The following is a 17,781-nucleotide window of genomic DNA, read 5'->3' as shown; positions in this document are numbered from 1 at the left end:
GAGGTACCCAAAACTGATTACATTTTTAGAGATTATGTTTTTATTTGAGCTGAATGACTGAAGCCAAAATTTTATCTCGCAATGAAAATGATATCAGCTTTTAAATATTTTAATTGATATTCCTTGTTTTCATTGATACGAGGGTTGTATTTTTAGTGGAGAGATTCTTGAATAGAATATAAAATTCTAGCAGAATGGTTGAATATATCGTTTTAGAAATCATGTCATGCTGTAATAATGATAGAAGATGCAATTCTGTAGTATCACTAGCAGGGCACCCGTGCTTCGCTACGGGAATTAGAAGATAGAGTTTCTTTAAAGATAATTATAAACCTAATTCGGTCATGGACGTTATAATCGTTTTTGAGGCCCACCATACAAATATAATTATTATTACTTTTCTGCTTTACGATTGTCATGTTTTTTATTCTTTTCTTTGCATTTATTTTTGAAGAATTTTTGTTTTTACAATTGATACAATTGTCATATTATAACATAAATTAATAAAAAAAAAAGAAATACAAACGAAGTTAGTTCAATAAAGCTGAAAACAGTCAAAGTACAGTGATTTCTTTCGAACTTATTGGATTCACTAGTGTATTGAGGTACACTCTTCAAAATGTCTGTATGTGATTAACATTGTTGTTGCTATCCTTGTCTATCATTCGATAAGCAGATAGCACTATCCTTCTCTAGCTCTGGCAATGTTGTCAAATAGTTTTTTAACAATGTAGACATATAATTAATTCGCAAAATAATAAATCCAACTAATAAAATTTATTAAAAAAATATATTTTCTTAACTTCTAAAATATAAATGGCTAGCCGGCAGGCTCGCTTTGATCGCCTTAGTGTTCCAGTCTATGTCACAAGCTTTGAAATGACGTCTAGTTGAACATTGTAGGTCCATTTTTGACGGCTAGGCTTGTCATTGGAATAAGAGAGAAAATTTCAACTTGCAGTGGAAAAACACGATTTTTCCACCATATGTCAAAAACCTTGTATCCAATGACTCCTTGAAGATATAGACTTGAACATGGTATCAATGTATTCTTAATTGAGTTTAAAAGAAGATTTTGGCTGACATCTTGTTTTCGAGATGTTTGCCTGTGATTTCGACTTATCATCGTTGTGTTTTTTTATAATACTTGTCCTTACAAAGGAGTTGAGACATCTTCCAGGGTTGTTCCCCGAAAAAGGACTTGGAAGTACATTTGCGCCCAAACTAATAAATGTTTTAGTGAAAGCGAGTTGTTTTGTGCTGTAGTGTAATATCGATTTTCCCGTGGAATTATACCATAGAGAAACGATAATAAGTAGATATCCCATGGTATAGGGCGTTTATGTCGCAACTTTTACTGTTATCCCAAGCCGATAGCTCACGTAGTTCTTTCCTATGCAGCTGTGTGACGCTGGTAGTCTCTCAAATTGTGCCGTTCTACACTCTCACCCCAACAAAACAGTAAAAATTGACAATAATCGACAGTAATCGGCTTGAGATAACAGTAAAAGTTGCAACATAAATTCCCTATACCATGGGATATCTACTTACGCTATTGTTTCTCTATGATTATACCATTTTGGATTTTCTCATTTTCCACAGCTGTATGTGGACTTATTCCCATAGAATGACTTGCTATAGTGAGGTCCACGTTATAATGGCAGTATTTGATTAACATTGGTGTTGCCAATGGATAGACAAGGATAGTCTATCATTCATCAAAGCAGATAATACAATTTTTTTTTGTAGCTCTGCAACGTTACCATATCATTTTTTAACAATTAAGGAATGCAATTAATAAGATATTCAATCTGAGTTTTAAGAATTTTTTATTAAATCATTGAAAACAATTTCCTGGCCGAATAGAATATTATTTATTTCAATCAAGAATGAACAGTTACTGTTACATCTGATATACTGGTATCTGCTATCTTCTATAGAAGGCAAGGCAGAGAATAGTCAACGCTGTTGTACTATCTTTCTCTACTGCCAATTATATCTTGGACCTCACTATAGTAATTATGTCAGCTTCATTCGTCATACACAAGCTCATCGAATTGAGGTTTGATTTCATCCATTAAGCACAAGTTTATTATTTAATTAAAGCTAGATTTCGAAATCTATTATTTAATTAATTAAGGAATACAGCAACAGGATTTGAAGGACTAGAGAACCACTCAATTATACTGAGTCATGATGTTTTTATTCAAAGCTAAATTAGACAGTATATTAAAAACATTAGTAGTCTGGGAGTATTAAATTAACTTCCATGAGACGATTGCTTCAAAACTTGTCAAACTGATGAGTTCAAATCAATTCTTCTGGAATACAGAAGTATATAATACATGCATGAGTATATGATAGGCTACTTCAGAGTATCATCTTGATTCAATATACTAATGAAACATGATAATCATTGCTGATTATGAGTTTTGCCATATTCATGTACTATTGAGATAGTAAACGATTTTCCAAAACCGAACTATTGAGATTGTATAAGTTTTCATCAGACATGGTTAATATTCTTTAAGATTATGAGTATTGTCTATTATTATTTTTATTGATAAGTTTTTGATGATTTTGGCACTTGAAGTATAGCTAGTGTTTGAGGTTGGAATGAGAAGAATTTTGTAAGGTTTTATACAAATTTATTCAAGTTAAAGTTTCATCTATGCAGGAGCTTAGAAGAAAGACTTGATAGCCTGGAAGATACCGGTGTTCTGGTTGTTCTCAATCTGGTTCTGGCTGGTAACCTGGTTGGTGTACTGGTTCTGGTTGTTGAACTGGTTCTGGTTGGTGTACTGGTTCTGGTTGTTGAACTGGTTCTGGTTGGTGTACTGGTTCTGGTTGTTGAACTGGTTCTGGTTGGTGTACTGGTTCTGGTTGTTGAACTGGTTGACCTGGTTGTTCTGGTTCTGGTACTGGTTGACCTGGTTGTTCTGGTTCTGGTACTGGTTGACCTGGTTCTGGTACTGGTTGTTCTGGTACTGGTTGACCTGGTTGTTCTGGTTCTGGTACTGGTTGACCTGGTTGTTCTGGTTCTGGTACTGGTTGACCTGGTTGTTCTGGTTCTGGTACTGGTTGACCTGGTTCTGGTACTGGTTGTTCTGGTACTGGTTGACCTGGTTGTTCTGGTACTGGTTCTGGTTGTTGTACTGGTTGACCTGGTTGTTCTGGTTCTGGTACTGGTTCTGGTTGTTGTACTGGTTGACCTGGTTCTGGTTGTTGTACTTCTGGTTCTGGTACTGGTTGTAGAACTGGTTCTTCTGGTTCTGGTTGTTCACGTTGTTGACCTGGTTCTGGTTGTTGAAGAAGTTCTCAACCTGGTTGTTCTGGTTCTGGTTGTTCTGGTTCTGGATCTGGTTGACCTGGTTCTGGTTGGTGTTGACCTGGTTCTGGTTCTGGTTGGTGTTAACCTGGTTCTGGTTGTTGTAGAAGTTCTCAACCTGGTTGTCCTTGTTCTGGTTCTGGACCTGGTTGTTCTGGTTCTGGTTGGTGTTGACCTGGTTTTGGTTGTTCTTGATCTGGTTCTTGGTGATCTGGTTCTGGTTCTGGACCTGGTTCTGGTTGTTGATGAGGTTCTCAACCTGGATGTTCTGGTTCTGGTTGATCTGGTTCTGGACCTTGGTGTTCTGGTTCTTGGTGATCTGGTTCTGCTGGTTGACCTGGTTCTGGTTCTGGTTCTGGACCTGGTTGACCTGGTTCTGGTTCTGGACCTGGTTGACCTGGTTCTGGACCTGGTTGACCTGGTTCTGGTTCTGGACCTGGTTGACCTGGTTCTGGTTCTGGACCTGGTTGATCTGGTTCTGGTTCTGGTTCTGGTTCTGGACCTGGTTGATCTGGTTCTGGTTCTGGTTCTGGTTCTGGACCTGGTTGACCTGGTTCTGGTTCTGGTACTGGTTCACAAACTGGTTCTGGTTGTTAACATTCTGGCCTACAAAACAGAGAACCAGTCATCAGTTAAACGAGTCAACATTCTTTCATCGTGAATACACAACAACAATCCATTAATTCAAATAACATTTCAATAAAATTCCATATATCTTGAAACTGATTGTCTCCCTAACATGTTTATAAGCTGTTGTTCAAACATTTGTTGATATTATTATAGATTAAATGTAGGAGAAATTGCATTTGAGATTATGTGAATTACGTTTTAGGATCAATCTAATCCTATAGGAATACCAATCAAATAAAACGACCCAAAGTGTTCAAAATTATAATTTTTCAAACATATAAATAATATGGCTAGGTTGAGAGGATAATCAGGGCTCAATAGTTATCAAGAATAAATAATTTCTTGAATTTTTAGACATTTTAGTTACTATCATTTTTGCAGATTAATGATGTTCAATGATTCTGGATAACAAAAAGATTGCATCATTTTCTAAGTCAAGAAATAAAACGGAAAACAAGAGACAATAATATTCTAGTGAGCTTGAAATTAGGCCTTCTATCACTTCAATTGAATTATTCCTCCAACTTATATTTAATCCAAAATACAATAGAACAGTCTAGAGAATAGTTGAGTTGTACTTCCAGGCCTATATCTATTTCCTTAAGACTCTAATGAATGAATGTCGACAGAATCTTGATATCTCAATATCTGAGTTGAATAAGACGAATATCATTTGATTGACAACATAATTGCTGTATCCAAGGTATTCGTAGTAAAAAGGTTCTTCCCATTTAGGTTATTAATCCATGGTACTCCTTCCATAGAGACATTTAATAGCTGGAGAAGAACTCTTTTGAAATGAAAGTTACTAAACTTTATAAATTATAAAAAGTAAAGTAGTTCACTGTATTAATATTGTGATGGGTGAATATGAACCCAATTGGTTTTGAATAAGAGTACTATAACTCTTTTTTTATGGATAGATAGTTGTTCAATCATATTGATCAATGCTAAGCAATTCATTGAAGCCAGTTATTATTGTAGAAACAATGGTGAGTTTGTTTGAAAATTGCGTGGCTTAGAGGTCGCTGCGTGAGAGCCACTTCTTATAGAGGATGCATTTGACTATCGTTTTTTTAACAGAGAAAATTTATAATAGAAGATATTTTACAAGCCTTGCCACCAGTAATTAATATTTGAGGCTTGGATTATTTGCTTCATAAAAGACGCATTTCATCATCAATTTTACAAAATTTGCAAGTGATTTTGAAAAAGAATATTATTATCAAGGCTATTGTGTTATTAAGGTTCATACTAGGAAGGTTCTATTCAAGAATTATCTTTATTATTCACGATTTGAATGTTAACAACTGAAATTTCAAGTCACATAGACTGGCGATAAATGTTATTCATGGAAGAGAACATCAATACTCTACAGGTATGCAAGTATGATACAACAAACCAATGCATAGAGAATGAATGATTCAATTTTATCATTGCATTGTCTGACAAATTAGGAAATAATAATTTAATCCCAATTAGATATGATGCTATTTCTATAAAATTTACTATTATTTTGGAGTTTACTATTATTATTAATTATTCAAAGATTCTATTCCATATATTACTTGTATACTTGTGTTGAATATTAACTATTGAAAATAAATCACTCTCATGCAAGATGATTTGATATGCATTTTTTTTTGTATTGTGATGAAAAGCAGAATATATTCAAAAATTATCAGCACAAATTTAACTCACCATTCTGGTTGTTGAACTGGTTGTTCTGGACCTGCCTGTTCTGGTACTGGAACTGGTTGTTCTGGTTCTGGTACTGGGTGTTCTGGTTCTGGAACTGGGTGTTCTGAACCTGGTTGTTCTGGTTCTGGAACTGGTTGTTCTGGACCTGGTTGTTCTGGACCTGGTTAGTCTGAACCTGGGTGTTCTGGACCTGGTTGTTCTGGTTCTGGTTGTTGTACCTCTGGTTCTGGAACTGGTTGTTGTAGATCTGGTTCTGGAACTGATTGTTCTGGTTCTGGTACTGGTTGTTCTGGACCTGGTTGTACTGGTTCTGGTTGTTGTACCTCTGGTTCTGGAACTGGTTGTTGTAGATCTGGTTCTGGAACTGGTTGTTCTGGTACTGGTTCTGGTGGTTGTACTGCTGGTTCTGGAACTGGCTGTTTACGTTGTTGTTGTACTGGTTGTTGTAGCACTGGTTGTTGTATGGGTTGTAGAATGGGTTGACGTTGTTGTAACCATTGTAGTTGTTGTACTGGTTGTTGTATGGGTTGTAGTTGTTGTTCTGGTTGTTGAATGGGTTGTAGTTGTTGTACTGGTTGTTGAAGTTGTTGCGGTTGTTGTATGGGTAGTAGTATGGGTTGTAGTTGTAGGTCACTCCATTCCTCTGGTTGAAGTCAACGATGTTGTTCTTGGTGGTGAAGTCAACGTTGTTGTTGTTGTTGTTGTTGTGTGGGATGACGGCAGCTGCGGCAAAGCCGACGAGAGCCAAGAAGACCAGAGAGCACTGCATGATGATTGAGTGAGTTCTTCGAAAAGGACAATTAGTCGAACGCTGTCCGCTCGTTATATACTCTCTCATTATCTGTCTCGTCGCTGAAAGGTCACGGGGTCCCCGTATCAAGCCATTGAAAGACTACTCTACAGTTTTTTATGTGTGCTCACACCTCTTGTCAAATTCTCATATATCATGGAATATTTCGAATGGATTTCTGCAGTAACTGTGTACTTAGATACCTGAGTTTTATTGGAATGAATTTGGAAATTGAATTAAATTACCCCAGATTAGTTAATGTCATCAATCAGGATGTGGAATATTCCTAATCGATTTCTGCTCTTACTATGTACTTACTAAGTGAATTATTGAAATTACCATTCAGGATGGCTACAGGTTTTATTGATTCTATGTTGTAGAGCAAAAGGTGGGATATATTTTGAAAAGGTATTGATTCTCTCTGTTGAAGATAAAATTTGATCAATTGAAATAGATGAATCTACTCAACATTGAAAAGTAAGTATATCCTATGAAACACAATAATTTCAACGGACCGATGAAAGTTTGGTAAGAGAAATCAATGTATCAAGCATTAAATATTGTCAAGGGTCAAAACATCAATAGTGATTGAGATTGATATCTCACTTGAAACATTAAAATATAATCAATTGTGAAACCATTTATTAATCAATATTACAAAATTTCAAATCTTACTTCAGGTCTAGAATAATGCTCTTCTTGATACTTACTTCATTGATTGATTTTGTTAAATAAATTTTAATCTCTTCATATAAATAATAACGCTTCTTAGAATCTATACTTACTGCTCATCTAATGATAAATTACAATTTCGAATCTTACTTTGGGTTCAGAATAATACTCTAAATTCTCATTTATTTGAATTCTCATTCATTATCAAATTCTCACAATATGAATTTCAATCAATTGTAACAAATAATAAACACATTATCAACATATATTTTAAAGTTGGAAGAAAGTGTTGCGGTTGATACTTATCTATTCGTAGAAATAATAGAGTTTTATAATAAGATCTATAAAATTAATTATAATTCAACGTCTTAATTTGGTTTGAGATTAATAATCTTCTCATGCTTATTTATTCGAATTCAATCAATGATAGAATTTATTCAATATAATTTCAATCAAGTGCACAAAATTACAATAATAGTCAAATTTTTAACATAAATTTCAAAGTTAGTAAGAAATACTGCTGTAGATAACAAATCAACAGGTCCGTATCAGATTCATGGGAGGTTATAATTCAAAATAGCAGAGCGTTCTCAATGAATTGGGAGCTATGCAAATATTTCAACCCTATGAACTTTGCATGATATTGTTCATCCCGATTTTTCCCAATATTTATTATATACATTTCATAGATTCTCTCACGTTGCAGAGAACAGAATAAGGTAAATAATTATGCATTCAGAAACGACATGGCAACATCACAGAAGTTTTGTACATTGGGAATTATTTCACAAATGAATATAATCTTCTTCTTCTTCTATATAATAAGAGAGAGTAGGGTTATGTTTGTTCGTGTGTTCGTGTGTTCGTTTGTTCGCATCAAAACATGTCAACTTGTGGATTGCATACCGGAAAAACGGGAATGATTAATTAGGTCTCCAAATTTTGAACATAGATTCTAAAAATATCAATCTCGTGCACCTGGAAGCCCAAATTTCAATTTTCCTTCTAGATTTTTCAGAATTAGTGTTCAAACTTCATTAATCTATACTTATAGAATAATTCTTATCTCACTGACTCACTGATCACAATTTCTGGAAAACTACTGGATGGATTGTAACAAAACTTGGAATATAGCTTCCTTAAACGTCCTAGGTATTCACTAAGAAATCTTTTGGCGATATTTCAACTCTAAGGGTGGTTTTTAAGGGTTTAAAGTTCTTCTTGCAGCATGTATATTCTTCTTCTCTCAATCTCGTTATTATAATAGAAATGTCCATAATATATCATATGTTATTATAGATCTATAATCTAGAGAGAGTACCTCTTCGAAAAAGTAGTTGTTAACTGGCAACTTAATTAATAATTTTGACAGGTTGGCATTAAGTTGAGATGACTTCATTAGGTTGGCACCAAGTTGAAGAACGAATCAAAATGCATTTATCGAGAACAAATTGATTGGGCACTGCTGCTTCAATCAGAGCTATTCCTGGGAGATAGTTTTTATTTTTCATAAAACAAACTTTTATGACGGGAGTTGCTTCTATCAAGTGATCCTATTTTATCAAGTCTAATTTAATTCTGTTTGTATATCCGATTGCGATAACTGCTTAAACAATTTCGATGAAATTATAATAATTCAGTATGATATATGGAGGGTATTTTCAAAACTTTAGAAGTGTCCGTTGTGGAATCTGTTTGCAAAGAATGAGGAAATTCGGCCAGAATTTAACTTGGCGGAAGAAAGAAAGCGGTCATTTATTAAAACGGCCAAATAGCTATTGTTCCTTTTCCCAATATTCTACAAAATTCGCTGCAATTGGACTACTATTCTACATAATACTTCCAACACATCAATGATTGATCGAATGATTTGACTCAATAGTTTTCATGCCAAGTTGTGGCCTAATCTCAAAAACGATTATAACAATGTTGGTAGAATTTATATTATAAATGGTTCACAAAAATAATCGTATCTTTTTATTCCCGAAGCAAAGCACGCTTATTGATGACTAAAGCTTCATTTCGACTGTGTGACAAACAGAAAAAAATATGTCAAGATTATTGTAATATACAGTAGTTAGGGCAATCAATACTTCCCTCTAATATTTAAAACAGCACCAAAATAATTGATCGATCTCTGGTTTCGAATCTGGTAACTTCTACCTTTGAAGTCGTGAATACTGTACTGTTTTACCAAAGGATATTCGGAATCCAGCTATTTTGCAAATTATTTTTCAATCTCTATTTACTTTATTGCAACTGTAGCCGAGTCTGCTATTATTTCTAGATCATTTTCGAAGAAAATGGTATTAGTATTAGAATATTAGTATAAGGAGTAAAAAAGTTAGGACACAATTCTCGTCAACTAATCTAAGGAAATAATATTACTGCTACACAAGTTTTTTCAGATCAGATGAGAGTAACACTTTTGTTTTTCGTTTCAGTTTTTATATTTTCGTGTTTAATAGTTCTCAAATGATATATATCTTCCATTCTTTCTTGTATTATTAATTTGGTTCTGTTAGTTCCTCCTCATTGGTTGTTTTCTCCTCACAGTTTTCATGACCTTATTTGGAATAGGCCTTCTTGCGCGTGTCTTGTCTCGGCCAATGGTAGCAGAGCTTAATATTCATTGGTCAACAGCTAAAGGCAAATTGTAGGACTTCATCCATATCCATAATACTCGTTTATATTCTGCTGCTCAGGCCGGGTCGCACAAAAGCCGTTTAAATTTTAACCGTGATAAATTTTCAAGAACCAATCAGAGAAGGCTTTTTTTTGGAAAAACGGCTTTTCCTATTGGTTCTCGTGGAATGAATCACGATTCAGATTTAACCGGCTTTTGTGCAACCGGCACTTAGTGTTTCAAACCTTCAAAGCTTTCAATAGATCGGTGATGGTAATGGTACAACAAACAAAACTATTATCTCAAATAGTTTTGGGTTAATAAGTGATTTCGACAATATAAAGTATTGTTTAAGTTAAGTTGAAACCCTCAAAAAGTATTGGGTTTGTTCAATTATTTTCGTGAATTCATCCCGGATATGTCACAATTAATAAGTTCATTGCGAGAATTACTTGAAAAATCTCATAAATGTGGCATTGGTTGCCAATCCACTCAGAAAGTATTTCTGAGCCATTCAGAAAGGGTTTCTATTAAGTTTTACACAAGATCCAACTAAATAATAAATTATTTAATTGTATGGTATGAGATGTTGTGGTAATTCTCCATAATTGAAAGACTTTTTCAATAACCTCAACGTCTTGTTATCATTTTTATAATAATAAATCGTTTTGATATTACCATAGCCACCTCTAATACAAGGCCCCGGCCTACGATATTGCACCGTCGCAGTGTAGGCCTAGAATCTAATGCATGATTGGTGGAAAAGATTTAAAAAATAGCAGCTGATCTTTCTCACCAATCATTTGTATTAGATTCTAGGCCTACACTGCGACGTTTCAATATCGTAGGCCGGGGACTTGTATTAGAGTTGGCTATAGGTGCGTACAGATATACGCGCCGCGAACATTAGCAATTCACTTTTAATCAGCTGCCTATATCTGTATTTTTACAGATATAAAAAGCTTGGCATCAGCTGATTAAAAGTGAATTGCTCATGTTCTCGGCGCGTATATTTGTACGCACCTTATTATATTATCCATGCTGCAGGTTGTATGCCAAGTTTGAGTAATAATTTCAGATGAGAGTTTTGTATTCACTTACGAAATGTGATTGTTCCTCTTAAAACAAATAAAAATGTTCTCCTTATTCCACGTGATATTTGGAAAATACTTTCCTTCCGAATAGAACCTTGCCATTGACCCTAAATGCATAATATTAGGCTAGTCTCGATTCTTATCAATAAATTTTATTCCTCAAGTAAGCCTAAAAGCGAGTTTCAACAAAATAAGGGATTCACCAGAGCCTGTAGTCACTAATGTAACAAATATAAATGTTCTTCTTACTCTACGAGATCTTTGGAAAATACTTTCCTTCCGAATAGAACCTTGCCATTCCTCCTGAATGCATAATATTATTCTTCTTTCTTATCAATAAATTTCATTCCACAAGTAAGCCTAGAAGTGAGTTTCAGCAGAGAAAGGTTTTAATACACCAAAGCCTGTAGTCACTCTCTTAAACTATCCTGAAATTTGTGAAATGGATGAATGACTTTCTTACTGACTTAGGTCGATTGGGAAGTTATCAATGGTTCATACAAGAATGAGGCTATTCAATCTTCATTTCAAGAATCAACTCTACTAACTAGTTGTTAAACAAACCGAATCCCTGAAGTGTAGATGATGATGATGGACTTGATTTTCAAATTCAAATTCAAATTTATTTCCACAAAGTAGGTACAAACATTCAACTATAAAATACAAATGCAATTCACCACAATCAATTCATATAAATAACATTTCTTACTAAAAAATAATAAATTGAACAATAATAGCATTAATACTTCTATTCCTAACTAGTAAGAGTTATAATGCACAATCAAACTGAATGGATTGAGGATTAGCATTACATCATTATTCAAAACTTCAAATAGCATACGCTTGATGGAAATCTACTGGAATGTGAGAACTTGTCCGCCAGTAGGAGTAGCGCCCCAATACTAAGAGAGGAAAAAATGACTAACTTGTTAGTTGCGGTGGGCAGACTGGGAATATATTCTATAAATCATGAATGATTGTTCTTTGAAATTCGGTTACAATACTGTTTCTATTATTTCTCCAATGGATCAAGAATGGATGAAACTTGTAATGTGAACAATATTATTTTCTAGGGAATATGAGTTGATGCAGTTATATAATTTGCTGTATGAGATAATTCATTTTCTCAACTACCTTGTAAGCGATTCTTTACCATGAACATGCACTTCCTAGATATTTACATTTTTGCCGGAGTTAGATTTCTTATAGAGGAAAAATACCATCCAATATTAATGTTGTGAAGTTGTGCTCCTGGGAGGGTTATCTCTTATGATAGAGCCCCACGTTATGAAGCTATAACTGTATAAGGTGGTAAATTTCAAATCCTTTACAGCTGATACGATGTTCTTGAGATTTATAAGAGCAGTCGCTAAATTCCCTCTTTTGCGAATAAATTCACAAAAAATTAAGGCCGTCCGGCTCGCAAAATTACTGGGTTCAAACCTCAGCTCTAGCTCAGTGGTAGATACATGGATTTTACAAATACAATTAATCACCATAAAGTTCAATGACCTGTGATTAATAGTTCTTACCGCTGCTTCTATGAAGTTCTTCAAGAATACCAGTGAGGAAATTAAAATAATATTTGATGACTGATTATCAGTAACCATGTACCCACTAGAGAATAATAAAGACCAACTATAGTTTTTTCTAGTTGATTCTTAAAACGCTCGTCATGAATACAGGTATTCACCAATTTATCCTTCCAAAATTCCTTAGAACTTACAACGCCAGTTCTTGAAGCTCTCTGGATCCTTATATGATATAACTGGAACCTTATAAATATAATTTTCAATATACTTGTTCTGGCAAACTAATATGATTATCATCAAAGGATGATAAATACTGAGTGCTTTTAATAAGATCAATATTACTTGATTCAATAACTTTATATGCTGCTGAATATCTATTGGTACTAAAACAGCTCAAACTGTATATCACGAGATGAGTTAGGATATAATAAAAAATTCTATGCTTTTGTATGCTGACATAAAACACAAAATATATTCCCATAAAACAGTGTATATAAAACATTCGATATATCTATAATTTTTCTTAAATAAATTCTTTCTAAAATCTGAATAATTATCACAAGATTTAATAGCTTTCACAGTAGTGAGTTTCAAATTTATAAACACATTATATTCAATACTGATGCTTAGACTTCCAGTCAATTCAAAATTCTACAAATATAAACCTGTTTGGTTCATAGATTTGATATGATATACTTTGCTCAATTAGCAAAAATAATAATTAACAAATTAATATCAAACATGAGATCTCAGGGATTTATATGAGTTCGGGCCGTGCATGGAAGTAAGCTTCCTACATATATCAAATAAATTTATAAAATGTTCTTATGAACTATGTGATATCACTCAACACGTTGTGACTCTTTCTTTAATTCAAGTTAATTTGAATAGCGCTTCTAATTAGTTTCCCCACTATACGTAGAAAACCTAAAACGAGCTCGTTTGACTTATCACTCACATAAATGAAGTTCTTGACGGTCTCGTGGATTGAATTAATTATTTCCAATAATTAATTAGGCAGGCTCCTTTCGTCTCTGCTGGGCTAACGCGTGGTCCAGATTCTTATAAGTTTCTTTTTTTTAATTAAAGATATATTTATAGGGAACAATTACGATTATGAACTCTTCAACAACACTGAGTTCACAGATAATTTAACATTTGATACAAATATTTCACATTTAAAAAGGGTTTGGCTTGATAGTTTTTGAAATTTTAAAAGGAAGAAAGAACCCTAAACTCCATGTGCATCCTCTCAGGTCAAGATCTTAAGCCAGAAGAAGGAGGTTTTCAGAAAAATTTGTCTCTTCCTAGAATAATTTTGTAAGCTACTCTCTGATTGGCCTTCAATTTAATAAACTCAATACAATTGGTCGCCTCAGAATCAGGGCTTCCTCAACTTTATAATAGAAAAAATTAAAATAAAAAGTTTCTATATAAATACATGGAGTGTTTATCTTGAATTAATTTCATAAATAAATCGTAACATACGATTTTAATAGATAATACTTTTCGTTTTTTATATGAGTTTTGTATACTCTTGGTTTTTCGTGCTTTTTAGATTATAATAAATATTTATACAGAAATAATAGTTGTTCGTATTTCTACACATCAATTTCCTTTAGTATACATAATATATCCTTTGTGAATAAATTTTATATAATTCAACCTGTTATACTGGTTGATCGAGTGATCAGCTGATTCGCTCAGCATTGATTCTAATAATTATCGATTTATTCAAGATCGACTAATTCTTTTCAAAATGTAAACAAATAATTCTAACCTCAATGTTCATGCAAACTTTTATTTTTTATAATCCGCCAATAATAAGTAAGCCGCTTTATAATTTTTTAATCTTGCCAATGGGTTCTCATAGTTATAGAATCACAATTATACATGTTTTCTTATCGTTTTTGATAATACTATTACTCCTAATCGCTAATAATATTCGATTTAAGTTGGTTGATCCTTTGACTTGGTCTAACCTCCTTTCCCTTTTATAATTCTATTAAAATTCATTGGTTCATTTTAAAATATTTGATGGTACTAAAGTACCACGTGACAATGTTTATGGTTCTATCCAATGCTTTTTTGTCGAGGTCCTATTAGGCACTCTGTTCCCATCATATCAGGTCCAACTATTTGTACAACATTTGCTATTTATACAACATAATATTCCATCATTTGACCAAATAGCTCACGGCGTTAATACACTTTTCCATACAAGACGATAATTTCACCTTGGGTGCCAATAATATTGCCTCGTTTAATTTCCCTCGAGTTATTCTAATATATAAAACATTCATTTTTGTCATCTTACTCTCACATCTTTCTCTGAATCACATCCTCAGAAGTTCTTGCCATCGAAGTTCACAAATTGCTGGAAAAATATTAAGATACGGAGGTGCTTTCCTAAATAATGTAGTGAACTTGATTGTGAAATACCTGGAGCTGAGTGACGAGAGAAAAGAGTCAATCAAAAATTATTTTTTGAAACTTTTATTTTTAAAAATTTGGGAGAAGACAGTTTTGGGCTATGCCTGTTGTCTTCTCCCAATCATATTATATATTATAATTATTATTTGTGATTGTCAATGAAATGGATAAATAAATAAAAATATAAAATGAGAGATTCTGTGCTGGAATATCCACTGAGAGGTAAGTTGAACATTGGAAATGGATTAAACAGAATTAGCCGTGAATTTTATAAACAGAGATGAGTATTCTACAGTTCCATTTAACAAAAATAATAGAACCTCGAGTTTGGGAAATAAAAAATGTGCAAAAAACAATCAGATATATTCTCAGAGCTCCGTAAGTGTAAGAATTAAATCATTGGAAAACAATTTCCTGGCCGAATAAAATATTATTTATTATTTCAAACAAGAATGAACAGGTACTATAACATCTGATATACTGGTATCTGCTACCTTCTATAGAAGGCAAGGCAGAGAATAGACAACGCTGTTGTACTATTTTTCTCCACTTTGAATTATACCTCGGACCTCACTATAGTAATTATGTCAGCTTCATTCGTCATACACAAGTTCATTGAATTGAGGTTTGATTTCATCCATTAAGCACAAGTTTATTTAATTAAAGCTGAATTTCGAAATCTATTTAATCAATTGAGGAATACTGCAACAGGATTTGAATATATTCAAAGGACTAGAGAATCATTCAATTATACTGAGTCCGGATGTAATTATTCATAGCTAAAATTTGTCAGTATATTTTAAAGCATGTGTTGTATTTTAATTTGTAGTTGAGTATTGAATTAACTGCCATGAGACGATTGCTTTAAAACTTGTCAAACTGATGAGTTCCTATCAATTCTTCTGGAATACAGAAGTATATAATTCATGCATGAGTATATGATACTTCAGAGTATCATCATGATTCAATATACTAATGAAACATGATAATCATTGCTGATTATGAGTTTTACCATATTCATGTACTATTGAGATAGTAGACGATTTTCCAAAACCGAACTATTGAGATTGTATTAGTTTTCATCAAACATGGTTAATATTCTTCAAGATTATGAATATTGTCTATTATTATTATTATTCATAAGTTTTTGATGATTTTGGCACTTGAAGTATAGCTAGTGCTTGAGGTTGGAATGAGAAGAATTTTGTAAGGTTTTATAGAAATTTATTTAGGTTGAAATTTCATCTATGCAGGAGCTTAGAAGAAAGACTTGATAGCCTGGAAGATACCGGTGTTCTGGTTGTTCTCAATCTGGTTCTGGCTGGTAACCTGGTTGGTGTACTGGTTCTGGTTGTTGAACTGGTTCTGGTTGTTGATCTGGTTCTGGTTGTTGAACTGGTTCTGGTTGGTGTACTGGTTCTGGTTGTTGAACTGGTTCTGGTTGTTGAACTGGTTCTGGTTGGTGAACTGGTTGTTCTGGTTCTGGTACTGGTTGACCTGGTTGTTCTGGTTCTGGTACTGGTTAACCTGGTTGTTCTGGTACTGGTTGACCTGGTTGTTCTGGTTGTTGTACTGGTTGACCTGGTTGTTCTGGTTCTGGTACTGGTTGTTCTGGTACTGGTTGACCTGGTTGTTCTGGTACTGGTTCTGGTTGTTGTACTGGTTGACCTGGTTGTTCTGGTTCTGGTACTGGTTGTTCTGGTTCTGGTACTGGTTCTGGTTGTTGTACTGGTTGACCTGGTTCTGGTTGTTGAACTTCTGGTTCTGGTACTGGTTGTTGAAGTAGGTCTCCTGGTTCTGGTACTGGTTGTAGAACTGGTTCTTCTGGTTCTGGTTGTTCACGTTGTTGACCTGGTTCTGGTTGTTGAAGAAGTTCTCAACCTGGTTGTTCTGGTTCTGGTTGGTGTTGACCTGGTTCTGGTTCTGGATCTGGTTGACCTGGTTCTGGTTCTGGTTGTTGTTAACCTGGTTAACGTTGTTGACCTGGTTCTGGTTGTTGTAGAAGTTCTCAACCTGGTTGTCCTGGTTCTGGTTGTTCTGGTTCTGGACCTGGTTGTTCTGGTTCTGGTTGGTGTTGACCTGGTTCTGGTTGTTCTTGATCTGGTTCTTGGTGATCTGGTTCTGGTTCTGGACATGGTTGACCTGGTTCTGGTTGTTGATGAGGTTCTCAACCTGGATGTTCTGGTTCTGGTTGATCTGGTTCTGGACCTTGGTGTTCTGGTTCTTGGTGATCTGGTTCTGTTGGTTGACCTGGTTCTGGTTCTGGTTCTGGACCTGGTTGACCTGGTTCTGGTTCTGGGCCAGGTTCTGGTTCTGGACCTGGTTGACCTGGTTCTGGTTCTGGACCTGGTTGATCTGGTTCTGGTTCTGGTTCTGGACCTGGTTGACCTGGTTCTGGTTCTGGACCTGGTTGACCTGGTTCTGGTTCTGGACCTGGTTGACCTGGTTCTGGTTCTGGTACTGGTTCACAAACTGGTTCTGGTTGTTAACATTCTGGCCTACAAAACATAGAACCAGTCATCAGTTAAACGTGTCAACATTCTTTCATTGTGAATTCACACAACAACAATATATTAATTCAAATAACATTTCAATAAAATTCCATATATATTGAAACTGATGGTATCCCCAACATGTTTATAAGTTGTTGTTCAAACATTTGTTGATATTATTATAGATTAAATGTTGGAGAAATTGCATTTGAGATTATGAGATTATTTGAGAATTACGTTTTAGGATCAATCTAATCCTATAGGAATACCAATCAAATAAAACGACCCAAAGTGTTCAAAATTATAATTTTCCAAACATATAAATAATATGGCTAGGTTGAGAGGATAATCAGGGCTCAATAGTTATCAAGAATAAATAATTTCTTGAATTTTTAGACATTTTAGTTACTATCATTTTTTCAAATTAATGATGTTCAATGATTCTGGATAACAAAAAGATTGCATCATTTTCTGAGTCAATAA

General features: G+C 34.2%; 1 protein-coding gene across 1 annotated transcript in view; it reads right to left on the bottom strand.

Annotated features, from left to right (window-relative positions):
* LOC111053691 (putative uncharacterized protein DDB_G0286901) overlaps positions 1-17,781 on the bottom strand; it is a 38,017-nt gene that overhangs the window by 18,173 nt on the left and 2,063 nt on the right. Inside the window, exons 2-7 of the mRNA XM_039431996.1 lie at positions 17,153-17,304; positions 16,781-17,080; positions 16,475-16,750; positions 5,660-5,849; positions 3,726-3,934; positions 3,558-3,689 (exon numbers count right to left, since the gene is read on the bottom strand). Coding sequence (XP_039287930.1) covers positions 3,558-3,689; positions 3,726-3,934; positions 5,660-5,849; positions 16,475-16,750; positions 16,781-17,080; positions 17,153-17,304 — 1,259 coding nt within the window. The remainder of the gene's footprint in view (positions 1-3,557; positions 3,690-3,725; positions 3,935-5,659; positions 5,850-16,474; positions 16,751-16,780; positions 17,081-17,152; positions 17,305-17,781) is intronic.

This window comes from Nilaparvata lugens, chromosome 7 (genome assembly GCF_014356525.2).
Source record: "Nilaparvata lugens isolate BPH chromosome 7, ASM1435652v1, whole genome shotgun sequence".
NCBI classification, from domain to species: domain Eukaryota; kingdom Metazoa; phylum Arthropoda; class Insecta; order Hemiptera; family Delphacidae; genus Nilaparvata; species Nilaparvata lugens.
This window is presented reverse-complemented; position numbering and strand designations above follow the sequence as displayed.